General features: G+C 41.5%; 2 protein-coding genes across 7 annotated transcripts in view; one reads left to right on the top strand and one right to left on the bottom strand.

Moving 5' to 3' along the window:
• Window positions 1-278, bottom strand: part of SFI1 (SFI1 centrin binding protein) — a 32866-nt gene extending 32588 nt beyond the window's left edge. Inside the window, exon 1 of one of the 2 annotated variants that reach the window (XM_075167366.1) lies at window positions 153-278. The gene's annotated coding sequence lies outside the window, so the exon portion shown is untranslated. The remainder of the gene's footprint in view (window positions 1-152) is intronic. The other variant, XM_075167367.1, reaches the window with a different exon arrangement.
• A 60-nt stretch (window positions 279-338) lies between these two features.
• Window positions 339-24318, top strand: EIF4ENIF1 (eukaryotic translation initiation factor 4E nuclear import factor 1). Of its 5 annotated transcripts, none has more exons than XM_075167379.1 (19): window positions 339-471; window positions 1161-1284; window positions 4664-4737; window positions 5562-5689; window positions 6262-6557; window positions 7225-7426; window positions 8680-8855; window positions 11691-11826; window positions 12169-12348; window positions 14444-14673; window positions 16749-16820; window positions 17198-17381; window positions 17873-17952; window positions 18330-18469; window positions 18641-18725; window positions 19784-19916; window positions 21111-21455; window positions 21680-21844; window positions 22428-24318. In XM_075167379.1, the coding sequence occupies exons 2-19, from the start codon at window positions 1189-1191 to the stop codon at window positions 22652-22654; spliced, it is 2949 nt and encodes a 982-aa protein (XP_075023480.1). In that variant the 5' UTR covers window positions 339-471; window positions 1161-1188; the 3' UTR covers window positions 22655-24318. The 5 variants fall into 5 exon arrangements, with proteins under 5 accessions (XP_075023480.1, XP_075023476.1, XP_075023477.1 ...); XM_075167375.1 differs by lacking the exon at window positions 339-471 and adding an exon at window positions 518-626 and having other exon boundaries at window positions 16752-16820; XM_075167376.1 differs by lacking the exon at window positions 339-471 and adding an exon at window positions 518-626 and having other exon boundaries at window positions 21174-21455.
• The last annotated feature ends 431 nt before the right edge of the window (window positions 24319-24749 follow it).

The following is a 24749-nucleotide window of genomic DNA, read 5'->3' as shown; positions in this document are numbered from 1 at the left end:
CCCGCCACCCGCTGCCGCCCGGTGTCCCGCGCCCGGCACATGGCGCGCACCACGTCCCGCCGCCGCTGCTCCCGGCGGCCACCTCCCCCGCAGGGCTGCCCGCCGAGAGTGCCTGCGGGCCCTCGGCGCGCCCCGAGCCTTTCCTCACCCACCGCAGCGCTCGCAAGGTGAGACGACGGTTCGGCGGGCTAGCGCGCGGCGGGGACACGCCGCCAGACGGCGGGGGAGCGCAGCCCCGCCGCCGCCGCCCGCCTTTCCCAGTCAGGCGCCGCGCGGGGGAGCCCCGGTGCGCGCCCCCGCCGCCGCGCCTGCGCGCGGGCCATTAAAGGGGTGCGGGGTGGGCAGCGGAAGGCCCCGGTTACGGCGGCTGAGGAGAGACAGAGTCGGGCGAATAGGGAGAGGGCGCGCGAGCCAGCGCGGAGGGGGCCGGAGCCGCGCGAGCGGAGGCGGGCGGGGGAAGGCGCCGGCCCGGTGCGCGTGTGGCGCGTAAGGGGGGCGAGCGCGGCGCGGGGCGCCGCCGGGGGGGCGGGCGGGGGCGAAGCGGAGCCGGTAGCCGGGAGCAGGAAGCGCCGCGGGCGGCGGTAAGGCCTTCAGCGGAGTGGAGTGCCGTCGGGAGACCCGGCGCGGTGAGTACGCCCGTCTGGGCGCAGGGCTGCGGGCGGCGGCGGGGCCGGCGGCGCAGGTGAGGATCCGCTGAGTCACCTGCCCCGCCGCCGTCCTCCGCCTCGGCGCCGGTGCCCTGGGACGGGGCCTCGGCCGCGCCGCGGGCCGCGCTGCTCCCGCCGCCACGCCAGCGGCGCCCGTCCCCTCCGGGCGCCGGGGGGGGCCCGGCGGCCCCGCGCCCCCCCGGCGCTGACGCTCTTCGCCTCTTCTCCCAGTCGTGCCCACGGAGGGATCTTTGTGGTGTTAAAGCTGCTTAGGAGCTGGGCGGTTGTGCCGGGGCGTGGGGCAGGTCTGGCTGGGCTTCGGGAGCGGGTTTCGCGTTCCAGCGGCAGCCGCTTCGCTGGAGCGGGGGAAGCTGCGAGTAGAAGAGAGGCGCTGTTGGGGGAGCGTTTCTTATCTCTTGTGCCGAAGTAGTGAATAGTCTTAGGCTGGAAGGAGGGTGCACCCGCTAGAAACGTGTGTCTCAAAATCTGACGGCTTGGTTTTGTTTTAATTAGGTCCGTGATCAAAGGCTTTGAAGTAACCATGGATAAAAGAGGAGGCGTAACAGAAACTGAAAATGGTGATGCTTTCCCAGAGTTGAACAGAATTACCACAAAATATCCACATCGTTACACAAAGGTTAGCTCTCTCCCCTTTCCTCTTAAACACGTGCTTGGAGCTGTTGTTCGCAGAAGTAGAGCGGGAGGTGGAGGCTTCTGCGAGAGGGAAGCAGTAAGGTGAAGGCTGAAAACCTTTGCCTGGATTAGGATTTGCAAGATAGTATAAAATGAGCAACTTGTTAAATGTGATGTAGCCGTGCAATCCTGTCCTTGATATACTTTTGATTCCCACCACCTTATTTTAATATCTGAGCACCTCACAGCATGTGCTGGAGAGATTATGATAGAGAAGTATGTTGTTCTACCAGCTTTCTCAAGCACTTGCACTCCATAGTTCTAGCTCTGCTTCAGCAATGTTCGTTTAAGAAGGTGACCAAAATGTTTCCTTATAATAGATGCCCCTTCCTTGGAACATATAGCACACCAGATCTTACGAGGAGCTTTAATGTGTTTACTGTGATGCCTTTTGTAGTTTTAGAATTGCTCATATTTGGCTGCTAGGAGCCTAAGTACTTATGACTCCAACTAATGCTTAGTGTTAAAACTTTAACATAGGTGCTTCTGTTTAGCTGTGATACTTAAATGTGTGCACGAGTGGAAGAACAATAACTAAATAACTTGCAAATAAAGATTCTTTCAGTACTGAGTGAGTTTAATATGCTGTGGGGTTTAAGGTTCGAATTTTGTTTGGGATTTTGGTACCACTGCTGAAACATGCTTTTAGAAAGAGTCTTTAATGGTGGCTGATTTTCCTATTGCTGAAAGCTGTGGGAACAGGTGGTCATTGCTTTGTGGAAATCTATTAAGATACTTTGCAACAAATGGCCTGAAGTGTTGGAACAGGGTGAGACAGTGTACTGTTGCTGACTGTGTTATCTTACTTGAGGAATTCTGAGCTGTTAGCTTCCTAGTAGGTTGTTTTTTTAAAAGAAAAAAAATTATCATTGTGGCTCTGTTCTGTTGAGATAGTAGGGCTAGCTTATTTTAACTAGACATCAACAATAAACCAAGTACTTCAGAATTGGGAAAACTTACATGGGAATAGTAAGGCTTTCTAATTCTCTCTAACTTCTTAGCGAAGATGTACACTTAACCTTCTAAGATGCAAGGTATACTATTGTTCAGCCCTTGTTATTCAATTAACTTGAAAGTGAAGGAGAGGAGCTGTCTTTAAACTTTTGCTGCTGGTAAAGTGGTATCTATGCTTGCTCAGTCTTGCCCGACACCTCTCAAGAGCAGTAACTGAATGCAGGTTCAAATTCTGCTTGCTTTTTTGGGCAGTATTCAGCTAGTGCTGGTGGTAGCTGTACACTGAAACTGATGTGTTTGTAGCTTCAGTTTTGTTAATTCAATACCTTTAGTTTCTGATAAGGATAAAGATGCAGAACTAGAGCCAGAAGGCATCTAGTCTTGTTTATCTCTTGGTTTCCAAGAAGTCTAAAGTCAAGAAACACCAGAAATCAATCTGTGTTAAAATAACTTGCATCATATGGTTTTTTTACAAGTAGCATCTTAAATGTAGCTTGTTTAAGGTGCTTATGTAATCAACATTGTAAGCCATTTTCACATGAACCAGTTTCCTACTAATTAGGAATGGGAGGAACACTGTTCCAGGACATGTGCTGCTGATTTGGAGGAGGGACTCATTTCCCTTAATAGTTTATATTCATTTACCAGTAGGAAAACAATTGGCTCATACTATGAATCCTTCTAAACTGTTTGAATAAAACTGTTTAATAACAGCTAAACACACTTTTCCTCCATTCACTTAAAAGTACTAGCGTGTGAATTAAACAAAAAAACTCAAAAACACACTCTGGAAGTGCCCGTGTTAATCTCCTCTATTATGAGGGCGTTATGTAGTCCAAGCTGTGTCTTTTCTAGTTCTTTGGAAGCTGTTGCTTCAAGGGTGCACAGCTACTGAGCGAAAGCCAAGAAACAATTCAAATTTTCCTCTCTTCAGTGGAGGAATTGCAATAGGGTCTGATGGAGAGTCTATGGACTCCCTCTTGTGGCCAACAGAATAGTCAATTTCAAGTCTGGTGATGGACAGTGCTGTTAATACTTGTGATATCTGCATCAGGCTATGATAGTATTACAGCACTGATGTTCCTCATAGATCAAGGTTTATTTTGGGAAGCTGTGGGCAGAGAGGCCAGTCTTCCTCCCTTTAATGGAACACTTTTTGCTGAAGACTAGTACAGGGTGATGTTTGGAGATAGATATGTATGTGTGTGTGCGTACTAAGGTTTTGTCCAGCTACCAAGCTGCCATCTGGAAACTTTCAAGTATCAAGCTCCCATAGCTAATGAACTGCTTTTAATCACATGGGGATAATGATGTAAAAGCTCTAGAGGATATTGTGTTCTTGGGAAAAAGGTAAAGAGATTTCCTTCTTCAGTTTGGCTGATGTGTGGTGTCTGCTGTTAGGATTTCTTTATCCTTCCAGCTGCCCACTGATTTCTGCACAGTTCTGAATCAATTCAGTACAGTTGGGAGTGAGCCATGTTGAAGAAAGGTAATCTAGGGAGAATAAGTAAGTTTAATTAGAAAAGTGCATCTTGACTGCAGCCAAGTTAATGATCATTCAAAGCACTGATGATTCCCACCACCTTATTTTAATATTTGAGCACCTCACAGCATGTGCTGGAGAGATTATGGTAGAGACTGAAGTATGTTGTTCTACCAGGTTTCTTTAAAAAAGCAAACTACAGTGAACCTGAAGATTGATTACTAGTCTGCCTCAAATGACTAACTGCTCAGGGGTGTGCAGTAATAAACTAAGGACTGTATTTGAAAGCTGGTATAAAGTGGGAAAACTGAAGTAATCATTCAGCATTGATTTGGTGTTGGGTAGAGAGGATAATTGTATAACATACATTTAGGTATCTTTGAATCGGTGGTGGTCAGAAATGGCAAGCTTGTTTGGAATTTCCAGATCTACATTAGTAACTGGTATTGTGGTAATGCTTTTTTACCTGCTGAATCTAATACAGCATTAAACATAGCAATTTTGATTCCACCTTGAACTTACTAGCTCCAGAATCAATGATGCCTGTCTTGCTTATAAGCTGAACTGTCCAGGGAAGTGAATAGGTAAACATGTATGATGTGAACAGCCTTTGAAATGTTAACGAAGACTGAACCTGACCTAGTAAGGCTTAGTGCTTCAAATAAGTGTTTGCTCAGTGGCCACTGGTAGAAGAACTGAAAAATAAACTTTCTATCTAACTTTTCACTGCAGTATTTCACAGGGAATGAAACAACGAAACAATGTATTGGGAAACTTGGGTTGTCAAATTAAAACACTAAATTGAACAGGCAGTGTGGAATAGATATTTTTGGTCACTTGAATCTTGTCTGGGTGAGAATTGGAACCAACTTCTTGCTTTTTCTAGGAGGAACTGCTGGATATTAAAGAGCGTCCCTACTCTAAGCAAAGACCTTCTTGTCTTTCTGAAAAATATGACAGGTATTTTCTTGATTATACAAAAATATACACATTTCTTTCAAAGTAAAAGTTTAAACTGCAAAAAATTCTTAGTTAAGAAGTGCGCTTATGTTGATGCAAGATATATGTGCTTCAAAGTTTAGTGTGTGACAGTGTTTTCAGAAGTACTAATCTACTAGGAAAGGCTTAATGCTCTAGGTGGGAATTTCATGCTTTGAACAAAGATTATAACATGAGATTCAGGAGAAAATAACTTCACACAACACAAGTCTTGCAGATTTGCAGAAAAACTACCAAAAATATAGGTGGCTGTATAGCACAGACTGACTAGGTCATGTTACAACAAGCTGACTTGCTCGATGGATTACTCTCCCATGTTGACAGTGTACCTCATTTAAAAATGAAGAGGAGTGTGTTCTTGGCTTGTGTTTGTAAGTTTGCTGAACAGCACTATCTTTACTATTCAGATTAATTTATTGTACAAGTAAGTACGAGATTGAGGTAAAATTTTCTGAATGCTTAAGAACAGCAGCATATGATCTACTTGAGCTATTTTTCAGTGTACCAGGCAAACTTCACCAATAACTAGTGGGACAACATGTCCATATGTTGTCCGTTTTATAATCTCATGCTGGGTATTATACTTCCTTGGTGTTACGGAAGGAATCTGGAATACCATTTATGAGGTAATAAAGTATAATAAGGCAAAGATTTAGAAGTTAGGTATGAAAGATGTTTCACTTGAACAGATTGCTAATCAGTGAATTCTAGGTTTTCAACAGCAGTACTATGAATTATTTATTAGACTACAAGTAGCAAACAATCTTGCAATTTTATTTTCATAGTGATGGTGTCTGGGATCCGGAGAAGTGGCATGCATCTTTATATCCGAGTTCAGGAAGAACTTCACCAGTGGAAAGCTTTAAAAAAGATTTGGATTCAGATCGGACTTCTCTTATGCGTAGGATAGTAGGTAAGTGCGTTCTTATAGCACAAGGCTCAAAACTGAACATAGGCTGTTGGCAAAACCTTTCCTTTGAGATGACACAAATCAGACTAAACAAAGGCTCTCTGAAAATTGTTTGACTGCATAGAATAAGTGTCAAGGAAATCTTGATTGCTTAGACTATAGTTTCTGGTATTCTGACAACTGTTATCTAAGAACAAACTTAGGTAGTAGTCAGTTATTATATCCTACTATTCTTGCTATACAATGGTGAATACATATGTAATAATGCTGGTGCAGGGGACAATTTCCTCACAATTCAAGACTGAATACTTAGAAGGTATATAATGGGAGAGCAGGTACTTCCTAGGAGACCACAATGATTCCTCAATATCCAACTGTAAATTTAATTTTTTTTTCCTCTGCAGTTCGTGGGGTCTCAGCTAGATTAGCTTTGCAAAAATAAATCGGGAGTGTTTTCCTTCAGAAAGCTCTGGGATAGCAGCAAGGCTATGGAACAGAAGCCTATTACACAATACCTAGCTTGTATTTACTAATACATTAAATTCAGTGCTTTTTCTGTGGTCTTTGACTTGTAGATCCAAGAGAGCGAGTGAAAGAAGATGACTTGGATGTAGTCTTAAGTCCACAAAGGCGAAGCTTTGGAGGCGGCTGTCATGTAACTGCAGCTATTAGCTCACGTCGAGCAGGGAGCCCATTAGAAAAGGAGAATGATGGTGTCCGTGTTATTGGTGGCCGTAGGATTGGCAGTGGAAGAATTATCTCTTCTCGTAACTTTGATAAAGACCACCGGGGTGGTGAAAAAGACATACGTGATTCTAGAGATGCAAGAGACCGAGATCGTGAGAGGGACTACAAAGACAAACGCTTCAGGGTTTGTTCTTTCTGTTCCTGATTGCATATTAAATCAGAGCTTTTGGACACTTTGCATTAAAAGCAACAGGGGCAGGTTAACTGCATACAGTAGTTGAGTGTTTTGAGCAAATTGTGGGCCATTTCTTCTTAGAAGTACCTTTATGGTTTAAAGCATAAGTACTCAGTACTTCAAAAACTCAAAAACTTAGTTTTCAATCCTTCCGACATGCATCATTCGGATGCATCTAGTACTGTGTATCTTACAAACCTCTCCTGTGGTAGACTTAATAGCAAGATATTAAAAAGTCTAATAGTTCGTTCATAGTTCTTGACCTAGCAGTTGTCAGCGAGCATTGTCTTTAACCTCAGCAGATGGAAGCTTTCCATGCTTTCAGGCATTTTTAAGGAGGAAAGAAAAAAAAAAAGAGGAACCATTAGCGTACCTCTCAGGGTTCAAAACTGAGTTTATGTAGGCACTTGCAGACCAGTAGCCTTCAGTGTAATAAAGCAGAAATTCAGCTGTGAAGTTTTTAAAATTTAAAAGCTTACTGAGCATTCTGAGTATGTATTTAAACGTAAAAAAAACCCCACAAAACCCAGAACTGGTGTGAAAAGGTTGTCATTTGCTTTGGAGATCAGGGAGGAATCGGCATTTAATGGTTAATGTTTTTAATATCCCACTTCAGAGGGAATTTGGTGACAGCAAACGTGTCTTTGGGGAGCGAAGAAGGAATGACTCTTACACTGAAGAGGAACCTGAGTGGTTCTCTGCTGGTCCTACAAGTCAGTCTGAAACCATTGAGCTCACAGGCTTTGATGATAAAATCTTGGAGGAAGATCACAAAGGGAGAAAACGTACAAGACGACGTACAGCCTCGCTAAAAGAAGGTAATGGCAAATTTGACAAAAACTTTGCTTGTCTGCTAGTATGGCATATTGCTGGATATAGAGGTGCTTGTTAGTGTAAAGAATAACGCAGTTTATCAATCTTCAGTCTTAAACTTGCATAGCTTTTGGTCATCCTGAAGCACAAGACTTAAGGCCCATGATTGATCTTTCAGATTGCAAATACCTTTAAGTGATAGAATACTATTTTTCCAAAAGAAAGGCAGGACTGAGAGGCTGGAAAAGAAACTTGTATGGATGTTGAATGAGATCAGGAATTTGTAGGCTATTAAAAGGATCTTGTCCATTTTTTATATCCTGCTCGTTGCGGAAGGCTTTGTTTAAGCTAAGCTAATGCTCTGAGGTACTTGAAATACTTTTTCTTACAGTAATACTAGCGTTAGGAACATTGATTTGGACATACAGCTGCAGTAATATAGCTTTAAGCTGAATTTGGAGGCTATCTGAATTTGTCTGCAGTCATTGGACTTCAGGTCTACCATTATTATTACCATTGCAAAAGCTGTAGTATGAAGTTCTCTGAGGCAAGAAAGAAGATGACTTCTTAATGCTAGAAATTCTCCGGGTGGACAACATAAACCTGAAGAGTTCAGGTTTAGTTGTATGTTCACTTAACTAAAATGTAGTACAGTTTCAAGCATACTAGGTTTGTAGTCATGTCACAGCTTTTTTGCAGCACTTATGCAAGCTTGGTAAGTCTTTAATATGACATGTGCTTTGCTCCTGCTGGAGGGATAGGAGCAATATTTGTCGTATCTTGACAATATTAAGAAAACTCATGTCGAGTACCAGCTTTCAAAGAGTCTGCTCTCTGGGCCATCTAGGAAGAAAGCAGCAGCTGCCAAAGGATTCTTCATGGAAGAACAACAGCAGCTGTTAACTTACTGTAACAGCTGTATCTGCTTGGTGTGACATAACATCTGATGTGTTCTGTGTACTTCCTGGGTTGATCAGGATGCAGTTGTTTACGCATGATTCAAGGAAATAAGAATTGCTGTTGAAGTAGATAGTCTTAATTGCAGACTAGAAGCTGTGCTAGAGTTCTAGTGGGCCCTAGTTTCTGTTGTGGCAGACTGCAGCCAGCACAATATAACTGATGAAGTATCACATAGGTGGCTAGATTACTTTGGTCTTGTGCTTCTAATTCCTAGGCAAATGCATTGACTGTTAGGCACTATTCCTCCAGGAAATGGTCAAGTTCAGTGACTCAGCAATCACTTGATTTTCTTTTTAAGGGATAGAATGCAATGGTGGAGTGGCAGAAGAGGATGAAGCGCAAACTGTCCTTGCTAATGAAACTCCAGCAGATCAAGAAGTTCCTAGAGAAGCCGTTTTACAAGAACCAGCTCCAGGAGAGTTTGACTTCAATGAGTTCTTTAACTTGGATAAAAGTGTTCCTGGCCTGGCTTCGGTGAGGTGGTGGTTTTTTTGTTTTGGTTTTTTTTTTGAAGACTGGCGTATTCAGGGAAGCATTTTTGCTGCTGCTACATTCAGTGAAAGCTAAAACTTCTTGCTTTGTGAAAGTTGCTTTATGCAGTGTGTAAGTCTAAGATGAATTTGCAGAGATTTAGTTTTGGAGTGTTAGGATGTTGATCTTCACCGAAAGGGTTGTCAAGCATTGGAACAGGCTGCCCAGGGAAGTAGTTGAGTCACCATCCCTGGGGGTGTTTAAAAGACAAGCAGACGTGGTGCTTAGGGATATGGTTTAGTGGTGGACTTGGCAGTGCTAGGTTAACGCTTGGACTTGATGATCTTAAAGGTCTTTTCCAACCTAAACGATTCTATGATGTTACTTCTGAAATGTTGTCCCTGGGACTGGCTTCCTCTCCAAAGAAAGTGTATGAGGAGGCAACGTAGCTGATTATTTTTTCTTTCTTTTGATCATTACTTGGAAACACAAAATCAGCATCCTGGGTGGATCTTCTTTGGAAGTATTACAGATATGTTCAGAGAAGATTCACTGTACAAACTTAGTACAGCTGAAAACAACCTTTTGCAGCTAAGGTTGGGAATTGCAGCAAATGAATATTTTGTGCAAGCTTCCTGGAAGGCAGTAAGCCTGGAGACACCTGATGAATACTGTCTCTGAGATCTAGTTGTATTGTTATCAATACCAGTAATGTGGCTGAAAGGATGTATGTCTGAGAGGGTTTGAATCTTTATTACTTAAACCTCTGTATAGCGGTTAATTCATTATTTAGAACTATTACTGCTGGGGTGGAAAAACAAACATAGTCTACTAATTCAGTCAAAAGCATGTTTAAACAATGTTACTGATGTGACTAGTAGGTGCTCTGTGTAGCCCAAGTCATATGTGGGGTGCTACTGATACCTAGAAGCTAGTAACAAGGCTATGAAAAAAAAGACTGACAGCTGCACCACAAGTTTCTTCCAATAGTGGATTTTTACCTCCAGCCATGATTTGATGGGGGTTCTGGTACTTCTGTTGGTAGTGTACAGTTCTTGAACCATCTGATCTCTAGAGGTAATAATGGATGGTTGGTGTTCAGTGTTTTTAGTCTGAAAGCTATAACTAGTCTGTATCTTAGCATGCTTTTTTCCCTTCACCACAAGAAGGGGTAAGCAGGTCCAGCAAGTACTGATTAAGCGTGGGCCTAATTCATAAACTGCTGATGTTTGTATTCTGATCTCTCCATCACTAGGAAGAAAAGCTATTCTTGACTATTCTAGATGGTATAACTGATTAGTAGATAGAATTTGAATTAAAAAGGCTTAGTGTTGTAGAAAGGTAAATGTGTTTAAAAAAAAAAATTGTATTCTGATAGCAAAGAAACAAACCTGATAGACCATTTAGAAATGTTAAGGTTTAAAAAAATAGAGTCCTGACTTAGTCTTTAATGTGGAAAAGCTGCTTGCATTAAAAAAGGTTCATCATACAGTGGCAGTAATTCAGCAAATACGTAGTGGAGAGTTTGTTCTCCCTATAGAAGATGTAAATGATGTGTCTTTAGACTTGACAGTCTGACTTTTGGCATATCTACAGGATGGTGACTCCTTTCAAAAGCAGGGAATTCCCAAGTTGCAAAATATCTGCTGATGAAACTTTAGTGGGCAGATGTTATAATTTGTCACAAAAGTGAGTTTCAGGCTAACCAGAACATATCATAATATTCTTTCTTTGTATTGGTGATATGTCTGTGACAAGTGTTATAGTAGATTTGTACATTTCCCGACATAATACTTAATTCTTCTGACATGTTAGATTCAAACGATTAAAACCGAATGGATCAATAAATACTATCTTGTTTTTGCTGTTGGAAATAGTGTTGAGTGCCCCTTGTTTCAGAGGAAACAGTTTCTCTGGCAGAAGGAAGCTATTCTTCCTTTTGTCTAAAAGTGAATGCGATGCATGGTGAAACCGCACCTGTGCGTATTGAGCAGGCTTTTAACTGGATACTATCTTGCAAGATAGGAAAAGCTTTTGTTTGAGTTAAATTTTATAATGCACTGTTTTCTAATACTTGTAATGATTAGCAAAGAAGTAAACAGTTGCTATAAACTGTAGTGACTTCTGGCAGACTAACTCCATGAAGTAAGGCTTAGTGACCTCAGTTCTGCCTAGAGGGAGAAGGTGCTAGCTGCCAGTACTTTGCTGATGACACAGACTCCGTTGACTTGAAGAATGCAACCCTCTTAGTCCCAGAATGGTTCAGCATGTGAAGGGCAAGCAAGTAGCTCTTACCTACTGTCCTTCTCCCCCAGCCCTTGCGGGATGCTTGCAAATCAGGGAGTAGTCTTTGCACTTCATTCCAGGCACTGTCCTTGGCCAGTGCTGGAACTGGATTGAATCATGGTTGCAGAAAATCCAACGGATCAGAGTACTCCTTCTGTGCAGTGATAGGGACCAGCCTTGAACCATCTGGCTGTCAGAATTACTAGTTGTTATAATTTGTTTTGATTCTTGTGGCAAATGCTTCTCAATTTTTTTGCACGTCCACTTTAAAATGTTGTAGTTAATGGTCTTTGGGTGCTCCAATTATGCTGTTTCAGTTATAGTTTTACTCTGAACAAATATTTGTTATAAATAAAAGATGTATGATGGGTTATGCTAACTGACTATGCAAATGCTGCTGGAAGGGGGAAAAAGCAGTTCAAAGCTTCTAAACTCTGGGAGCAGCATCTAGTTGTCTGTAGCAGAAGAATCTTAGTAAAGCTTCTCAAAGGTGTTGCTGATCTTGCTTCTGTTAAGAATACCTATTTTTTTTTCCCCCCCCCCATAATCTAGATGATAGAGGATGTGCTGGGGGAAGGTTCAGTGTCTGCCAGCAGGTTCAGCAGGTGGTTTTCTAATCCTAGTCGTTCTGGAAGTCGGTCAAGCAGCTTGAGATCTACACCACATGAGGAACTGGAGAGGCTAGCAGGTAAGACTATAGGACAATATAGGGTCAAATAGCCTCCTTCCATATTCCTTCCTATTCATTCAATGAGAACATGGCAGATAAAGTTTTAGGATAGTGAATTCTCGCACAGTTTAAGCACTTGACATTCTTTTGGAAGCTCTTAGAGTAAGCAGCTATAAGTTCTTTTTTTTTTTTTTATAAATGTTCTTGTCATGCTCCTGATGACTTTCCAGCTGATCCTGGGCAGGGGGTGTGAGGCATAATTTTTCAGTGACGTATTGAAGTTGGTTACCAGTGTATGTTCATCTTGAGACATTGGGTTGGTAAACTGATGTCGCAGTGCTCCTGGTTTTGCTGTTTCAGGTCTAGAGCAAGCCATTCTCTCCCCTGGCCAGAACTCTGGAAACTACTTTGCTCCCATTCCATTGGAAGACCACTCTGAAAACAAAGTGGACATCCTAGAAATGCTACAGAAAGCCAAAGTGGACTTAAAACCTCTTCTCTCAAGTCTTTCAGCCAACAAGGAAAAGCTTAGAGAGAGCAGTAAGTGCCTCTTCAGATATTGTCAAGTTCTTGTGATGCAGTATCTCAAGGCAAGAGGCTTGGTGTTCTGGAAACATCAACTGCCAAGTCCAGGAGTAAGAAGTATTGTAGGTTTACTAACACTACTGAAAACCCAATATTCAACGGTCTCAGTTGTGTCAATATCATCACTGATTCTTTTCATCCTAATCACAGGATGACATCAGGACTCTATCAGACTGCTTTACTGGCCAGAAATAATCATAAGTTAAGATGATGCAAATCTTGATCTGAGTTTCCAGCTTTGTCTATGGCATTTACAGACTTTTTTCATACCGGAGACTGATAATGTCAGCTCTGAAACTATGTGGCATTTAAACTCTGGCTTTACCAAACTTAAAATATAAGTCATTCTTGCAAGCATCTATAATGGATCACATTGATCCATTAAGTATCAGTATCTAAAAAGATGAACAGTGGCTTGAGGATGTCAGTTTTTTCAAGTGCATACTTGTGAACTTGAACTTCTCAAGACTGTTGCTAGCACTTGAAACACAGTGGTCTGTGCTCACTGTTCAGTGCATTAATTAAGTAATTAACATAGAGCTACAAAATAAGAACAGATTTGTCTTAGTTATGCTAACTTGGCCAGAATCACGGGATTCCAGGGAACTTAGTCTGTTGGAATTCACTTTTACTAGCATCAGCTGTTCTAAACAGAGTTCAGGGCTGACTTTAAACTTAATGTTCAAGGGCATGTCCAAGTCAGAGATTTGCATGTTTGGGCCCATAGCATGCACGGAGGGTACAAAATGCATGTGTTCTTTGAAATCTCAAGGTCTAATTCCAAATTGATTTCTCTTTGGCAGGCAGCATGTATTGCCATGTAAACTGGACTGAACAAAAAGTAATGCTAGTCTGTGATTTGTGTGAAGTAGCTAGGAAGGAAAGCATCCAAGCACTGCAAATATTCTCAAGCATCCAGTCTGGGAGTAGGGAGTGTCGGCTAAGATGTGGAGAACTTTTTCTTAATTTGACTTAAATAGAACTACAAGTCTTTTCTGTGTTCTGCGTAGTCTGACTTTCCTACTAAAAGCTTTTTAAACATTGATCCTCACAAACCAAGGATGAAGGAACAAAAAATTGTGGGGAAGCTTCCGTTCACTAAAAAGTACCTGATGTAGGTTCTGTATTCCCATAAAACGCTGTACAGTTCTTCAAGTGTTGTGGAGTTAATTCCTCTCCACCAACATCATATTTTTCCTCATGTTCCATACTGCATGTCTGCATCACTGTTTCTTTTCTCTGCCTTCTTGCTCAAATTTCTAGTAAATCTTATTTCTTTAGGCCAACATCTGCTACAGCAACCCATGGCATGCTCCTGTCTCTTCTTCCTTTCCTTTTAAGGTGTCATACCTTGCGATGTGTGTTAGCTGGTCCATAAAGCATGTCTAGCCTTGATGTCGGACACTGATAGATGTTTATATATGCATACACAGGAAAAAAGTACAGCTTAATAACACTTCTACCTTATTCTGGTTATGCCAGTGAGATTTTTCTATAGTGGCTTTAATTTCTGAGCAAAAAAAAATCTCCTTCAAACTTAATGCACACCAAACTAAGTGTGTAATTGAGTCTCCAAAGTATCTAAATTTTCCAGGCATGAATTCTTTCTACTTACGATAGCTTCAGACAATTTGACATCACTTACACTGTGGCTGTAAGACCATCTGGTCTCCTTGAGTATAAGATAAATGGAACTTTCCTAATTGAAAAAGAGCAAACTCAGTTGTCAGATGAATATTCTCTATTAAAAGCAGGTGAAGTCATAAAATGTAGTGAAGATGTGTCTTGCAGGATAAATGAAGGCTAATGAGAACTTACCGGTTGAAATCTAAACAGGTTCTTGTGGAGTCTTACAATACTCCTAATTAAAATATTAGAATATCAGTCTAAACACAGGTCAGACATGGTTTGACAGCTAGTATGAATATCAAGATAAGTTTTTGGCTGTCCTTCTTTTCAAACCACTTGTATTCAACACCAGCACAGGAATTATGAGCTCACTTGTAAACAGAGAACCATGGTTTACCAGTATTTCTCCTGTATTTCTCAGCACATTCAGGAGTTGTACTTTCAGTGGAAGAAGTCGAAGCTGGGCTAAAAGGCCTGAAAGTGGATCAGGAGAGAAAAATTGCTACTCCATTTATGGCTGAGCAAATGGAGGAAGCATTGAACGTCGCTGGCTCCAGACAGATCAAGAAAGATGGAGATATGACTGCATTTAATAAACTAGTCAGCAGTATGAAAGCAAGTGGGACTCTACCTTCACAGCCCAAAGTCAATGTAAGTAGCAGACACCTGGCTCTTCTGAACTGAATCTGTGCTAAGAATCATAGAATCGTTAAGGTTGGAAAAGACCTCTAAGATCATCGAGTGCAACCGTCAACCCAACACACCATGCCCACTAAACCATGTCCCTAAGCGCCTCATCTACACGTCTTTTAAATACCCCCAGGGATGGTGACTCCACCACTTCCCTGGGCAGCCTGTTCCAAGGCCTGACCACTCTTTCAGTAAAGAAATTTCTCCTAATGTCCAGCCTAAACCTCCCTTGGCGCAACTTGAGGCCATTTCCTCTTGTCCTATCGATGGTTACTTGGGAGAAGAGACCGACCCCCACCTCGCTACAACCTCCCTTCAGGTAGTTGTAGAGCGCGATGAGGTCTCCCCTCAGCCTCCTCTTCTCCAGACTAAACAACCCCAGTTCCCTCAGCCGCTCCTCATCAGACTTGTGCTCCAGGCCCTTCACCAGCTTCGTTGCCCTCCTCTGGACACGCTCCAGCACCTCCATGTCCTTCTTGTAGTGAGGGGCCCAGAACTGAACACAGGATTCGAGGTGCGGCCTCACCAGTGCCAAGTACAGGGGCACGATGTGTTATGAACTAGAAACCAGATGTGTTATGAACTAGAAACCCCTTATATGACCCTTCTGATAACATGTGAGCCTTGACTGGATACAGTAGCATGATACTAAATACAGACTTACATTTAGAATATTGTTGCTTGGAGGGGAAAGTAAGGGAGGTGCTTTTGTCACTTTCCCTAGCCAAAGTAACTGAAAGTGGGGCTTTTTTCAGTTCAGAGTTCATAGGGTTGATTTCATGTTAAGTTTCTGAAAGCTCCAGAATTCTAATACTATGTGAGAAGTCTAATAATTGTCATCTTGGAAGTGGACCTATGTGAATATCTAGAATTGATTAATATCTGGACTTGGCGGCTATAAATAGTTGCCCCAAAAAAGATCCTGTATGATGAAAAGGCTGAATCTTCTACTATAGAGAACATTCTGATTAGTGTCTAAGATTCTCCTACACTTGAACTCATCCTGTCTGAACCTTATTTAATAAAAACAAATACATCTGTGGAAAAGGTACTGTCTATATAACAGATATCATCTGTCCACTCTTTATGGAGAACTTGCTAGTGTTAGTTTAATGGTTGCCTCAGTGCTGCTATTAAAAGGCATCTCTCTTAAAATGCTTGTATTATGGGTACAATTAACACACTTATCTGAAGCTCAGATGTCTTGCTTTAGTGACCTTTGTTTTGATAGAGATATGTCAGTGCATGGTCTGCTATTTTAAACTTGGCTTTTAAAATTATTTGCACTAAGATAAAACTAAACTGAGTACTTGTTAGCTGAAAGATTAATATTAAACAACAGATGATACTAAGCTTTAGACTGGGAGAGATTGTAGCATGAAATTTCATCCTGACACGTAACTGCCTAAACTGTATGCTTGACCCAGAAGCTATCAATAACTACTTCTGGCACCGTAAAATGCTTCTAACAACTGAGTAAGTCTAAAGCATCTGTTTTTCCTGCCAAACTCTACCCAAGGACTTTTAGCCTCATCCCACTTCACTAAAAGATAATGAAGAATGTAAATTTGGCTTGCAAGAAATTTGCAGACTGATTTCGCACTTAAATCGAGACTTTCATTTCTGGCTATCCCTTTACATTGACATGTAATTTTGATGCATAGGAGAACATCTTAAATAATTTCTCTAATATACGAACACTTTTCAGTTTGTGCATAATTTCAGTTGACCACTTGGCCCAATGTTTCATCTCCAGTTTACACAATTATATAAATTCATATATCTTACTCAGACTTGAATAAGGCACATTGAACTACCTATATGCAATCTAGCACTAGGCATTTTTTTAGCTAGGGAAGATCTGTGAGCCAGCTCAGCCCTTGACTTTGCTGGAATTTTATTTGGCTGATAAATAAACTATGGTTCTAACAGAACAGCTGAAATTATTTCTGTCACTAGACAAATGTGGCTTGTCTCTTAATGAGTCTTATGCTTGTAGATTCTACATCTAATTTGTAATGTCTTCATTTTCTTAGCAGAGCCTTGAGAGCCACTTAATGTCACCTCCAGAGATGCCAGGCCAGCCTCTATCAAAGAATATTCTGCAGGTACTTCTTATTGGTGGGGGAAAGTACTTAAAAGGGCATCCCCAATAGGAAAACAAAAATTATTTGAAAATAAGACATTTAAGGCAATTATGAGATCAGTAGTCAGACGTGACTCCCTATAGAAGAAAGAGAACTAGTCACTAGTTAAGTTTACTTAGAAATTTGTCTTGTTGTGCTATTTGCCATGATTAACTTGAAAATGAAAAGCCTGGCTAAGTGCCTAATTCTAAGGGCAATCCAGAACTGATGTATCTAGTTGCACAAGTCCACCATGTCTCTTTAACTTGCTATAAATAGCGTAGCCTGTAGTGTAGTCAGATGAGCTCACTTGTATAAATTGATCATATTCTGAACATTCTTTTGTTACTTATTCTTAGGAACTTCTTGGTCCACCCATTACCAGACCTGCTTCATCAAATGTCTTAAGTGGCCTGATAGGTGGTTTGGAACCTGCAGCCTCTTTACTGACACAAAGAGCACCTTCTCCCCCCATTCCACCTGTGTTTCCAACTCGAGCTGCCTCTGCAGATTACCTGCGTCATAGAATATCTTCACCCATTGGTGAGACTGGTTGCAAAACAGTTTTTTATTACTTGAGTTTGTTTTAAAGAATGCTTTACGGAACAATAAAAACTTCCTGGCTCTTGGTGGGCAACTAGGTCAGCGTCTGCCTCTTGAGTGCAAGATGCCTTTTTTTACTTATTAGTCTCTAATGTTAAATTAATCTCCAAAAAATGTAGATGTCTGTGACAGATCAACTAGACCTCACAGTAAATTCTGGTGTGGAGTAATGTGCTCAGCTACTGTGCAAGAAGCCAATTTTCAGGGACTACTTGGCCATTTGTATTGCAAAACACTGCCAGTAGCCTCCTTGTAGCTCTCCAGCGTAGAGACAAGGAAAAGACATAGCTCTCTGTAGACTTAAGGGATGGGCTGGGAGTCTTCACAAGGAATCCTTAATTCATGTAGAATTGTTTAACTTAGGGATGTATATTGTATATATTGAAAGAAACTGTTAGTCCTTTTAAATACAACTGTTGAATGTTCTTTAGGTTTTGGACAAGGTTCTCAGCAATTGCTTGGTGATCCATTTCCAGGTGTAAGGAAACCCATGAGTCCAGTTGCCGCACAGGTTAGATTAAATGTTTTTTGCTTAATGTGTATTCATCTCTTTTTATATTGTGTGGTCTAGAACTAACTGGTGAAACACATACTTGGCTGTTGCATTCAGATGTCTATACCTAATTAAGTTCACTCTGAGTGTGAGGATGCAAAGTCTAATTTAGTACAGTCTCAAAACCTCATTGCAATTGGACCTGTCTTAGAGTACCTTAAGTACAAGATTTTTTGAAACTTCTATTGTCTGACAATAAAACAGATGGCTGTTGGTGGGCAGACACTTTGTGAAGACATTAGTAGCTATAGCAGTAAATCTTCAATATCTTAAAAAAAAATACCCAACCAAGTACAAGCTTTGATTTGTGTGTTTTTTATACAACTCTACTTCAGATGAGTCCCTTGGAAATACAGCAAGCTGCGTTAGAGGGACTAGCATTACCACATGACTTAGCCATACAGGCAGCAAACTTCTATCAGCATGGCTTTGGTAAACCACAAATGGACAAAAGCAGAGACGGCTACAGAAACAGGTGAGTATCTGACTGCAAAATTTAAGGGTTACACTGTCAACTGATGTGAGTATTTTCTTTCACTAGACACTAGTACTAGTGACTGAAGCTTGTATTGGTTCTTGGCAATCCTGCCTTACATTCTGTGCCAAGAGTAGAGCTGGTTCTTACTGACTTCCTGTCCGTTAACAGGCAGCAGCGAGTGACTAAATCGCCTGCACCAGGACACAGAGGGAATGCATCTTCTCCAGCCCCTACAGCATCCATTACTAGCATGGTCAGTACCTAATGTATAATGACTGTAGGAAAAGCTGTAAAAGTATCTGCTGTGACTAGATTATAGCAATTGTAACTGATGGGCAAAGGGAGGCCGTAGAGGAGTTAATCATATTCACATTACATCGGTGGCCACATCATACAAGAATGAATTACACTTCATACTTAACTGAATGTCTTCACTTCAAAAAACAGCCTTTTCTGACCACTATGTTATCTGAAACTGAAGAAGCACCATTAATATTACCTTGACCTGGTCTTCTGAAACCAAGGGAAGATAACTATGAAAACTCAGGCCCTCATATTTTGGTACTTAAGTTTTCGAAAGCCATTAGCCACTTTAGAGAACACTGGTGTTCAGGTATGAAGTGACTAACCTAAGTGTCTGTAGGTTGAAATACTACCTAGAAGCTTCAGGGTCACTTTGAAAATAAATAAAATCTCAAAGCCAAGCTGTTGTCTCACTGCCTTCAGTACTATGTAGAATGTTGCTTTGATCTAAATTTTCCAATTAATCAGTCAAGTACTTGCTTGCAGCTCAGGACTAACACAGACTATCAGCTGCTAAATCAAACAAGTACTTTTGTTTATATACCAGCTGAGTGGCTTCCACAGATGCTGTGTAACTTTGGGGGAAAAACACAAAGGAGGCAATAGTTTTCTGCAGATCCATCAACCCTGAGTTAATACAGATAAGGCAGCTCTGTAAGAACTCCTGTTGAGCTGCTGTTCTGAACCAATAGCAAAGAGGAAACAGCTGTCATTTAAAATACAGCTTATCTATTTGGTTTCAAGCCTGTTAAGGTACATTTACCTTTGAGAACATCTGCTGGTTTTAATAAAGGTGTTGGACTTCTGCAAAAGCTAAAGAGAAGTGCTTAAACTATAGAATAAAGCTATGAAATGAGGTGAAGTAAAGTCATGGGCACACAGTGGCTGATTCAAAAGAGCTTTAAATGGAAAGGATGTGCTAGAATTCGTGTCCACCCACAGCTAAGATAGTGTGGCCTAGATAATGAGCACTGAGTAAGGTGTTGCTTCTTTCTATGTTCTCTGCAGCTGTCTCCTTCCTTTACACCTACCTCGGTGATTCGCAAGATGTATGAGAGCAAGGAAAAAAGCAAAGAGGATCCAGTTTCTGGGAAAATAAAAGTCAGTGACGGTAAAGATGAAAATCAGAGGCCAAATGAAGGTATTGTAATGGCTTTAAAATAACACACACAAAAGAGATTTGGAATAGAATCAAAGAGCTTCAGCACACAATATGCCCAGGCTAACTTTAGACATTCCTGATTCATGGAGATGAGGAGGATGTAGAAATGAGCCTATAATAAGAGGAAGGGTTAGAGCTATGGAGGGGATACACTTCCAAGTGCAGTCTTTCAGCAGTGTTGGGTTTAAATCAATTTTTTTCTTACCTGTCAGTTTGTGAGCAATAGTGACACTAAGAGACCTGGTACAAAACTGTTTCTTTGCAACTGGTTGTGATGATCAAGCATATTAATAATGCTTCCATATCTCTCTACACCAGTAATTGAATACAAACAACTTATAGCTCTCTCGAGACATCTTAACTGAACTCAAGTCAAAGCTGAGACCAATTAAGCTCTTCTAAGTGTAGCGGATCAAGGAAGCATTTTGTCACCCTAACTGATGTAAGTGGCTATTAAAAGGAAATGCTTGATACCGATTGCCTGACCAAGTAAGACTAACATGCCTAATTGCCATGACGTTGTACTTCAGTACTGGTAACTACAGAGGTAGCTTGCAGTTCCTATTATACAGTTGACTTTTCCTTTTAGCACTCCAATTATTTCCAACTATTACTGTTACCTCAACTGGTAGCAGATGATGCTAAGATATTTTAGGCCTTGTCTAACTGATCTATATGGCCTGTGGAAGTAGCTGCTTGAGGTGCTTTAGTGCTCCAAATCTTGCTAAACAGATATCAGACATAGAAGGCTGCTGCTAACCCCCAGACACATCTAAACTGAAAAAACACTTCGTGCTAGCTTTCTGGCACAACTCCAAATTATAATCTTGTCGAGGGAGTATCCCTTGTACCTCCTGTGTCCTTTGGGACTGACTCATCCGTGCTGCCTGTTCAGAATTTCTAAGAAAGAGGAAAAATAAGAATTGAAGGTGGAGTTACTGCTGATTCTGTCCTAATTTAAGCTTGCTGTCAAGGGATTTCTGTGGAACATATTCCTTCTCAATTACTGTTTTGAAATAATTTGGCCAAAAGCATCCAGGAAAGACAGATGCTTACTGTTAAATACATATGACTAAAGTTCAGCTAGTCCTGGAATCTAGCTATCAAGTTAGCTTTAATTTTCATTAGATGTAATCTCTAGCTGTGGACTATAATAGTTGTATTCAATTCTAGCTACAGATAACCTACTGTCTAGTTCTGTGGAGAATGCAGATCAAGAAACTTTGCCCACCTTAGGTACCAAACTACCTGCACTGCAACGCTCTGCATGTTCCACACCTCTTACCCAAGCAAATCGTTGCACCAAAGAGCAAGACTACAGGCCTAAATCAACTGGTAGAAAGACTCCTACAATGGCCTCCCCAGTACCAGGAGGCCCTTTTCTTCGTCCTGTTCATCAAGTACCCCTTGTTCCCCATGTACCAATTGTACGACCTGCTCATCAACTGCATCCAGGATTGGTCCAGAGAATGTTGGCACAGGGGGTTCATCCACAACATCTTCCTCTACTACAAGCAGGTAATCCATTCTTGTTTTCCCTTAAGTTAATGCGTGTTCTCTGTAAGGCTGACTTTATGTTAGGAACAGCACAAACTGATACTCATTACTGGTAATGTTTATTACGAAAACTTACCTTTAAAACCAGGCAATAAATTCCAACCCATCTAAATACATAAACGTTTGTTTTGCTTTAAGTTCCTTATGCTTATTAGGTAAGAAGTTTCCTCACTCTTGTCCAACAGGTATGCTTCCTCCTGGAGTGGACCTGTCTCACTTGCAGGGAATATCTGCTCCCATCCTTGGCCAACCTTTTTATCCATTACCAACAGCCAGCCATCACATCTTAAATCCACGCTCTGGGACACCTTTGCAGCTAGCGATGATGCAACAGCAACTACAACGATCAGGTAGGCTAAAACATAAAACAGGAGTGTGAGTTTTGGAACACTGACTAGCCTGCCCCGGGTACTATTCTTGTTGTCCTGTTTCAGTATATGTGTTGTCTATGTTTCAGTATACTGTGCTAACAGGAAGCTACTTTGGTCATTCAGATATTCATAATCACTAATCTGGTGTGGGTGTCAGAGCAGTTTTAGCCACTGCAGGCTCTCTCTCACGCCAGAAGAAAGTCCAAGTGAAGCATTCCGTTTCGAGATAAATGTTGCTATTGACAGATCTGCCCCTTGCAGCATGTGTGCAGTCTTTCCTTCCTTGCTGGGCGAGAAGCCACCCACTTATCTCAAATGAAATGCTATTTGCTGCTGGTCTTCCAGTTAAAACCTGCATGATACAGTGTCTGGAAGTGCCAGTGTCAGGCAGTTTATGGCAGTACTAACAAGAGAATAAATGTGCGGGGTGTGGATTTCCCAGGGCTAATAGACTGAGTAAAAGCCACATTCAGCTCACATGCCTTATCAGATGATTGCTCTGGGCAAATCCCAGTGTCGGGTAAACATACTACTCCACCTCTAACAGCTTTACATTTCACAGGCACTGGAGCACAGGGATCACCCGCTGGTGCGCAAACAACCCCTCAGAATGTGCTGTCTCGGACTGGATTATCTCATGGGCACACACAGCTTGACCATCGCCCCAGCCAGAGAAGTGGCTCTCCCATTGGCCTTGCAAAATGGTTTGGTTCAGATGTCTTGCAGCAGCCTCTCCCTTCCATGCCATCCAAAGTCATCAGTGTAGATGAACTGGAATACCGGCAGTGAACAGTGACCACTGGGTGGGACGCTTGTGATTCTTTAGACTGGATAAAAATGTCCATAGTCAGGACTTCACCTCTGTTTGGTTTTTGGGGCTTTTATTTTTAGCACTCTGTGCAAAATTTCTTTTTGAGAGACTAAAGCACATGGCACCTGTCCTGGTCTCATGTCTGCATCAAGACTAAAGGATCCATTATGGCTTGAATAGTGAAGCCTGAAGAAATTTAGATGCAAGACAAAGCCAGTTTAATCCTGGAAGTGTCTATTTTTTGTTTTTGTAAGATATGTGAATGAAGTGCTGATATTCTCTAGTGTAGAGGTAGCAGCTATGGATTCCTCCTGCAGAAAACTAAATGTATAGACCCTTGTGTACAGACTTGTGTATAAACAATCTTTTGTATATATACACATAGAATAGCCTTTTTGAATCTATACAGCTGTACATAAGAGTAGCTGATAACAGTTGAGCTTTAGTTGTGCCTATGGTTTGGATCTTTCTCCATTGTACATGTGGGACTTCCTTTAAGATTAAAGTTGCGTATCCTAAGTGTGAGTGAACAGGATAAAGTTGCTTTACCTTTTCTTGCTGCTCATCTCCTCTAGGTCTCCCTCTCACATTCTTCTGTCACGTACTGTGCACGCAGTGTAGCTAAAGTGTCAAAGTAAAAAGCCCACATCTTGCTGTCTGTATAACGAAGGTCTGATTCCTTGTGTGTATGACTCTTGCCATCACAGGAGAGAATTATTTAGTCCTCAAACAGCCTTGAGGATGGGACCTGTTATGGTAATGATAGAGCCAGATCTTCAGTCTGTCATAATCAGAGAGACTGCAGGTACCTACTGGTCATAGTTCTTTCAAGAGGGCTGGTGCTGGTCCTTGTTTAGCTGCAGTATTTTCCTTGTTTTAATCTTTCAAACCAGTTACTAAAGGTCATCAAAATGGAGCCTTTAAATCCTCACCCTTCAACTCCTCAGTCATAGCTGTGGTATGTTCTATACTGCCTTCAGTTCTAGTTATAGAAGGGAGTCCCAAGAACTGTCCTAAATCTAGTGTGCATCTACTGATGCAGTTACTGTGAAACTTGCCTCTGGAGTCTTGTTCTGTGGCTTGAAAGGGGGAGGATGGGGTAGTTTTGTGATCTTACTGTGTATATTTGGTTTTAAAATACTATGTTCCTTTTAAGCCTGGTTCATTTTCCTGAACAGTTAAGTGTTCTCTTCCATCCTTCTACTGCATGGTTCCTCACTTCACTTTCTCACTTGCGTTGAGTCTGGTACTGCTGTCATGTCCTCTATCTAGCTTAGGCCACTGTGCTCTTTTAAAAAAGGTGAAAGCAAAACCAGAATTCTCACGGACTTGCTCTTTCTTAGGTCTCACTGAATGCAAAACCAGCAGCAGGAAAAAAAAATCACTTGACTGTATTATAACAATTGCCAGCATGCTGTGGTGGGTTTGTTTCAGTCCAGCAGAGACAGTGTTGTACAGAAATAGCAAGTTGAAATCGCCAATGTGGAATCTGTTGGGGGTCACCCATACTTCTAGTGGTTGTTCCTGAAACAATCTGTGTAAAACATGCAATCACCAGCTTGTCCTTGTAAGATTGTTTTCATACTTTTTTAACTTGACACTTTCCCAGTAACATTCTGTAAATAAAGTTGATTCTACCAGCTGTCTGTTTCAACTGCTCTTGAACTAAACTATGTCAGTATATTGATAAATTTTTAGCATTGTTCTGTGTAAGCTAAAACCACAGTTTGAGCTGAATCTGCAGAAAACTTCAACTTTAGTTTATCTCCCATGTAGAGGAGAGGAACAGTCTGCTTTCATGAAGGTAACTGGCCTCATTGAAGACATACAATGGAATTGCTGCATTTAAATGTTTTTGTACAGCTGTAGTTAAGGAATGAGATAATCAAAGAACTAGAAGGGTACTAGAAGAACTCCTAAACCTAACCAGCTCTAGAGAAAGGGTGAATGATGCTTACTGTTCGTAGCTTCTCCTCTCTCCCCTTCCAGTCGAGGCCGATAACCCCAGCACATCTGCAGTAGTTCAGCTCACTTATGCAGGAGTCTGCTTCTAAGCTTAGAAAAAATATTAGG

The sequence above is a fragment of the Calonectris borealis genome, chromosome 18 (assembly GCF_964195595.1).
Source record: "Calonectris borealis chromosome 18, bCalBor7.hap1.2, whole genome shotgun sequence".
Classification (NCBI taxonomy): domain Eukaryota; kingdom Metazoa; phylum Chordata; class Aves; order Procellariiformes; family Procellariidae; genus Calonectris; species Calonectris borealis.
This window is presented reverse-complemented; position numbering and strand designations above follow the sequence as displayed.